A 7500-nucleotide genomic window follows, 5' to 3' on the forward strand; every position below is an offset into this window, starting at 1 on the left:
GGTAGTTGGATTGCTTTTGGGACTACAGGGTGGGTACACAAAGTATCCATGCTTTTTGTGTTTGTGGGATAGTTGGGCTGATGATCAACATTTTGTCAGACAAGAATGGCCACCACGACAACGTTTGCAACTTGGTTCACACAATGTTCAGGCTCGTTCTCTTGTTGAACCAAACAAGGTCTTACTCCCATCTTTACATATCAAACTGGGACTGATGAAGAACTTTGTGAAGGCAATGGACAAGGACGGCATGAGATTTACTTTTCTTCAGCAGAAGTTTCCTCGAATCAGTCTGGAAAAGCTTAAGGCTGGCATCTTTGATGGGCATCAGATAAGGGAACTTATGAAGGACTCAATGTTTGACGATGCACTGAATGCAGCTGAGCTGTCCGTTTGGTGGTCGCTTAAGTCAGTGATAAGAAACTTTCTAGGAAATAACCGAAATGCAGAATACGAGAAAGAAGTCCATGAGCTCTTGAATAGCTATCAAAATTTAGGGGCTCGCATGTCAGTCAAAATGCACTTTCTACGGTCCCACTTAGACTATTTCCCTCAGAACTGTGGTGACTTCAGTGAGGAACAGGGAGAACGTTTCCACCAGGATATTCGTGTCATGGATGAACGCTACCAAGGCCGATGGGATGTGAACTTTCTTGCGGACTACTCTTGGTCTTTGAAACGAGACGTAGTGGCTGCCCAACACAGGAGAAAGTCACTGAAAAGGCCCTTCATCCATGATTACATTTTCTGTAATATATCCTCTTTATCTTCTGAACTATGCAAGAATTTTTTTTTCTTTTGTCAAGAATTTGTTTCCAAAATTAAAGGGAATAAATGGCACTAAATGGCGTTTTTAATTATTTTTACCGCCTCGTATCTCAAAAACGTGACCTGATTGAACAAAATGAGTGTGATTTTTAGATTCTGCATAGCAAATTACCCTAGAATCAGTTATCAGATGCTTTACCTTTGAAACTTCGCAGGCCAGTGTTATGGAGGAAAGTGGGAGGGCAAGTTCAGGGGCAAATTCCTTGTAGATCTTAATAGGAAGGTGTGTGTGTTTGTGTATGTGTGTGTGTGTGTGTGTGTGTGTGTGTGTGTGTGTGTGTGTGTGTGTGTGTGTGTGTGTGTGTGTGTGTGTGTGTGTGTGTGTGTGTGTGTGTGTGTGTGTGTGTGTGTGTGTGTGTATGTGTGTGTATCTGTATGTCTGTTAGTCTGGTTGTCTATCTATTTGTCTCTGTCTTCTGTTTGTCTATCTATCCATCGAACTGTATATTTGCTTATCTGTTTGTGTGTGTGTATTTGTGTGTGTGTGTGTGTGCTTGTCTGTGTGTTTGTGTCTGTATGTCTGTGTGCCTTGTCTATCTATCTGTCTACCTGTTTATTTGTCTGTCTTTATGTCTGTCTCAGTCATTGGTTTTACAAAAATAATATTTCAGGATATTTAGTGACATCTTTGTGAATCATAGTTACGTAGGATTCTTGTATGAGTGATATAAATTATTCCACTTTCAAAAACATTACAAAGGATTACAAAGGCGGAGCATGCCAACAGGAGACCTTTTGGTCCATATCTAGGTTGGATGCGAAAAAAAAAATAATAATAGAAAATAATAAATAAAAACTATAATAATGAAAATAACAAATAAAATAAATAAATGCATAGGTATACTTAAATAATAAACAAACAGTTAAATAGTAGATAATAATAAATTGACATATAACTAATAAAAAATGAAAATCAGACAGACAAATGATAATATAACAAAAACAAATAATATAAAATGAATTATAATCATTACAATATCTTGCTTAGGTGTTTATCTAAATGATTCTTAAAGCTTCGAACTGAACTACATTGCACTACCTGTGCAGGAAGTTTATTCCATTCATTAACTGCACGGTCGGCAAAGTTGTTTCTACCTACTTCCAAATTGAATCTATTTCTGGACACTTTGAGACCATTGTTTCTTATCTGATTCTCATTCAATGTGAAAATTTGGTCACTTTTGATGTTGTCAATTCCCTGTAGAATTTTAAAGACCTGTATCAAGTCACCTCTGAATCTACGTTTTTTTAGGGAAAACAGATTCATATGTTTTAGTCGATTTTCGTATGATTTATTTTTTATATTTGGAATCAGTTTTGTGGCTCGCAGTTGTACTTTTTCCAGTCTGTCAATGTCTTTAATGAGATTCGGTGACCATACGGAAACAGCATATTCCAAATGTGGACGAACTAACGATTTATATAGCTTGTTAATGAGTGATGGACTTTTGAAATCAAAAGATCGCGCAATGAGTCCTAGAATCTTATTTGCTTTCTCAGAGGCTGAAATACATTGCTTGGATGATTTGAGGTCGTTACTGATAATTACGCTGAGATCTTTGTCACTATTCACTTTTGTTAACGAATTTCTAAATAACTTGTAATCGTACTTACTGTTGTTTTTACCTATGTGCATTACCTTGCATTTACTTGTGTTCAATTTCATTAGTCACTTTTCAGACCATTGCTGTAATTCATCTAAATCTTCTTGAATATCTAATTGGTTTAAGTGATCATTTGCCATTCCGCACAGTTTTGTATCATCAGCAAATTTGGAAACAGTACATTTTAGTCCATGGTCTATATCATTTATATATACTATGAATAGAAGTGGCCCAAGAACGGAACCCTCGGGAACTCCACTTGTAACATTTTTCCATCTAGAAGTTTTTCCATTTAAAACAACTCTCTGTTTTCGACCATTCAACCAATTACTAGTCCAACTTAATAGGCTACCACTTATTCCGTGTAAAGCTAATTTAGTAAGTAGTCTTTCGTGTGGGACGGTATCAAAAGCTTTTGCAAAGTCTAGATATATTAAATCTATATTGTTTCTTTTGTCATAATTCGAGATAACTGAGTTGTAGAATTCGAGTAAGTTAGTCACGCAAGAACGTTTCCGTCTGAAACCATGCTGGCTATCATTTATCAAACGGTTACTTTCTAAATGATGTTCGATAGCATCTCTGATAATAGTTTTCATTATTTTTCCTACGGTTGAAGTCAAACTTATAGGCCTACAATTATTTGGCTTCTTTTTGTCACTTTTTTTGAATATGGGAGTAACGTTAGCTAGCTTCTATTCTCATGGGACATCTCCGGATATGATGGATTTCTTGAAAATAATTTCTAATGGAACAACAATCTCATTTTTCATTTCCTTTAAGCTTCTTGGATGCCAACCGTCAGGCCCTGGTGATCATTCTTAATATATACTATGTTCCTATGTATCACTCCACTTAAATCACTTCTGTTCCACTGTGACTCCACCTTCTCCCCAGGTGAGAGAGTCCACGAGAATAATAGTGCTGGTTATGGAATACAAAGTATTCCCTCCTCTCCTCCTCCTCCCCCACCTTTCCTGATCGCTCTCCCTCTAATTCCTTCCCTTCTTTTTCTGTTGTCCTACTTTTTCACCATTTCTCTTGCATTCATTGTCTCCACACCACTTTCTCTTCCTCTATATCTCTCTCCCCATCTTCTTCTTTTTTTTTCTCTCTCTCCCTTTTTCGTTTTCTCTCTTCTGCCCCTCTTACTATCTCTGCTTTCTTCTAATTCTCCTTCATCTCCCTCCTTCCTCCTCTTTATCTATCTCTTCCTTCCCTTCTACCACTACCTCTCCCTCCCCCTCTTTCTCTCCCTCTTACTATCTCTGTTTTCTTCTACTTCTCCATCTCCCTCCTTCTTCCTCTGTATCTATCTCTACCTTCCTTTCTACCACTACCTCTCCCTCCCCCTCTTCCTCTCTTCTGTTCCTCTTACTATCTCTGTTTTCTTCTCCCTCTCCATCATCTCCCTCCTTCTCCCTCATTGTCTAACTCCACCTTCCTTTCTACCTCTCCCTCTCCCTCCCCCTCTTTTTCTCTTCCGTCCCTCTTACTATCTCTGTTTTCTTCTCCCTCTCCTTTATCTCCCTCTTTCTCCCTCTTTATCTGTCTTCTGTCTCTCCCTTCCGTTCTTCCTCTCCTCTCCCCCTCCCTCTCAAAGCCCGTAAGAATAGGCCTGAAGCTACACTATATTTCATTTTGTCAGGATGGTGGCTAAAGAAATGTAGGTAGCCATCATCCTGACAAAATAAGATATAGTGTAGCTACCACGGCGGGTATCCTAATTTTGTTAGTTGATTTTTCACTGAATTTAGTTCCAAATCTAAGTATTGGGAGCTACAAATTCTCAAAGCCCGTAAGAATAGGCCTGAAGCTACACTATATTTTATTTTGTCAGGATGGTGGCTAAAGAAATGTAGGTAGCCACCATCCTGACAAAATAAAATATAGTGTAGCTTCAGGCCTATTCTTACGGGCTTTGAGAATTTGTAGCTCCCAATACTTAGATTTGGAACTAAATTCAGTGAAAAATCAACTAACAAAATTAGGATACCCGCCGTGGTTTCTACAAAAAGCTCTTAGCAAGGCCAAAATTAGTTTTCACAAAACAGATTCCCATTCCGCCATGAATCATAATTGGGATAATAGATGCATAAAATTGCCTTTTAACAAATCAATCCACGAATTGTCTCACATGTTACCAAAGGAAAAGGTAAATTTTATCTTCCATTATCCTAATAATTTGTTCAGTAAAGTTGTCAATATACATCATAGATCCAAGAGTAATACAACTCCTGGAGTTTATAAATTACCTTGTTTAGATTGCAATGATGTATATTGGGGACAGACGGGTCGAGATCTCAATACCAGGGTTAAGGAGCACAAGAACTCTGTTAAATACGGACAGGAAAATTCCGCAGTATTTCAGCACGTCGCCAATAAAAACCACCGAATAAATTGGGACGATGCTGAAATAATTTATAAATCCAAATGTAGTTTCAGAAGAAAAATAGTAGAATCCTCCTTAATATATAATTTCCCAAATTACAACATTTCCCATGGTCAATGGTCACCAGACTATATTTCTTCTTTTGCCATAAATAAAATGTTACCATCAACATTAGCGGTGGACAAAAATCACCAAGGCCCATGCAACGCCGGTCATGTGACCTGAGCCACCAAGATGCGAGCATGCATGCCGGGCGTGTTGACCTGAGCCCCGTCCCCTCTTGCTACCTCGCTGCTTTACTATAAATACACATTGTTCTGTACTTTGTAACTCATATCTGCTGAAGAGGATCACAGTAAGTGATCGAAATATACAGATCTCTATTTCTTCGCTTATTCCTTTCCGAAAGTGGGTCATCAGTATTATTCTACAAATGTGCTACGACATATCTTTGTTGTGATATATATATATATGTATATATATATACATATATATATATATATATGTATATATATATATATACATGTTTATTTACACACTACACACACACACACACACACATATATACACACACACACACACACACACACACACATATATATATATATATATATATATATATATATATATATATATATATACACACATAAATATATATATATATATATATATATATATATATATAGATATATATATTTATATATATACATTATACAATGTAAGAATATAACAAAGAAATATCATAGAGTCAGGAATTATCAAATGCAATTATGACAAACTCATTAATAATAGTTTAGGATTATATAAATTAGATCCATATATTGTCAGTAATATAAATAGTACATATTTTAAAAGTTAATGTAATAATGATCTGTTTCCATGACCTCGCCAGTGACCCAACCTGAGCTTTCAGGCTTCGGAGAGGAGGGTAAATGCCTCTCTTGTCCTATTTATACTCTGTATCTCCATTTTTTTTCTCATTTTTCTATACTCCTTGATAATGTGAATATATCACGAAAGCGCTCGGACTCCGTGTGTTTTTCCTTTTCCTAGTGGACTCTGCATATATATATATGCATATGTGTGTGTGTGTGTGTGTGTGTGTGTGTGTGTGTGTGTGTGTGTGTGTGTGTGTGTGTGTGTGTGTGTGTGTGTGTGTGTGTGTGTGTGTGTGTGTATGTGTGTATGCATGTATGTATGTATGTATGTATGTATGTATGTATGTATGTATACAAGTAGTTTTATTCAGCTGAGGGAAATCTCCCAGTACTTTTTAATGATTTATACTTGTTTTAAAGTTTCAACTTTACTTAAAATTCAATTCAATGAATTATTCATCTCAAAATGATTTATAGTAGTTTTAAAGTTTCAACCGAATTACTTAAAATTCAATCCAATAGATTATTCATCCCAAAATAGATTCGAATATGGTAATCATTATCATAAGATATTTTTCTTGTACTTAGCTTAATGGCTACAGTGTCTTCACTGTTTTTTCTTAAAAGAATTTAATTTGCAACGAATTCATGTTGCTCAACGTCTGTAATTGTCGATCTGCCCGCTGGTTTTGGGCTGAGAAGACCTTCGATCAGGTCCATGGCAGAACTGCCGATGTCACTCCAGGGTCTGCCGTCGAGGAGTTTGTGGTCCTTTTGCACCCAACGTCGGTATTGAGGGTCGCACTTTCTGGCGACTTCCCACGGATCGCGTCCGCTCAGCATCTTGACGAGAATAACTCCACACGACCACATGTCGGTGGGTTCTCCTTTGTAGCGCCGCTTAAAGATTTCGGGAGCCGCGTAGGCCCAAGATCCGCAGACTACGCTGAGGTATGTCTCTTGGCTTTCGATCTTGGCCGAAAACCCGAAGTCGGCAATTTTCAGAACGTTGTCATCGTCGAGGAGCAAGTTGGAGGGTTTTAGATCCCTATGCACCACGCATTGTGCGTGCATGTACTTGACTCCTGACACGAGTTGCTTGAAGTAAAACTTGGACGTCTCTTCGTCCAAGCCGGAGGACCCGATTTTCTCTTCCAGGTCACCTCCTGAGGCGTATTCCATGTAAATATGGAGGTGAGTCTCGTCCTTCTCGGAGCTCAACAACCGCAGAATGTTGCGGTGCTGAAGACTCTCTTGGACCTCAACCTCGATTTCTTGGTCGATCTTGCTGTCGACGAGTTCGACAGACTTCTTCGCGACGAAAGCTCCTGAAGAGGCGTTCTTCAGCAAGACGACAGAGCCGAATGCGCCTTCGCCTAGCTCTCGGACCTCGATCCAGTCGTCGCTGGCCTCTTCGGAGGATCTGACCTTCTTATGAGCGCTTTCTTCTACTTCTTCAGCGCTGGACGAGAGGGAACGTTTTTTTTCTTACGTTGAAGCTGATCTCGGAGCCAGGAAGGTGGAAGTCTGTGTAGGACCACTCCTCGACGCTGGATTTCTTGAAGGCGAAACTCCTGCTTGAGCTCCCTCCTGATCTCCATTCTTCTTCCTCCTGGGCTTGCTGAGAGCTGCTGGAGATCATGGAGGCAGCGACTGAAGTTCTCTGGAACAAGAGACTGAGAGGAGGGCGCGAGACGGCTATGCGAAGTACCAATAGATGAACATCTCAGATGTAATACAGTGGCCGTTGTCTCCAACTTTCCCAAAATTTAATACATACATATACCCGGTATATATA

The 7500-nt window shown here is 38.7% G+C and overlaps 1 protein-coding gene across 1 annotated transcript in view; it reads right to left on the bottom strand.

Annotated features, from left to right (window-relative positions):
* Positions 1-6332: 6332 nt before the first annotated feature.
* The window catches only part of LOC143029479 (serine/threonine-protein kinase grp-like), a 2076-nt gene continuing 908 nt past the window's right edge, over positions 6333-7500 (bottom strand). Inside the window, exons 2-3 of the mRNA XM_076192132.1 lie at positions 7195-7400; positions 6333-7043 (exon numbers count right to left, since the gene is read on the bottom strand). Coding sequence (XP_076048247.1) covers positions 6333-7043; positions 7195-7400 — 917 coding nt within the window. The remainder of the gene's footprint in view (positions 7044-7194; positions 7401-7500) is intronic.

The sequence above is a fragment of the Oratosquilla oratoria genome, chromosome 1, assembly GCF_046742065.1.
Source record: "Oratosquilla oratoria isolate Oo_2021 chromosome 1, ASM4674206v1, whole genome shotgun sequence".
Classification (NCBI taxonomy): domain Eukaryota; kingdom Metazoa; phylum Arthropoda; class Malacostraca; order Stomatopoda; family Squillidae; genus Oratosquilla; species Oratosquilla oratoria.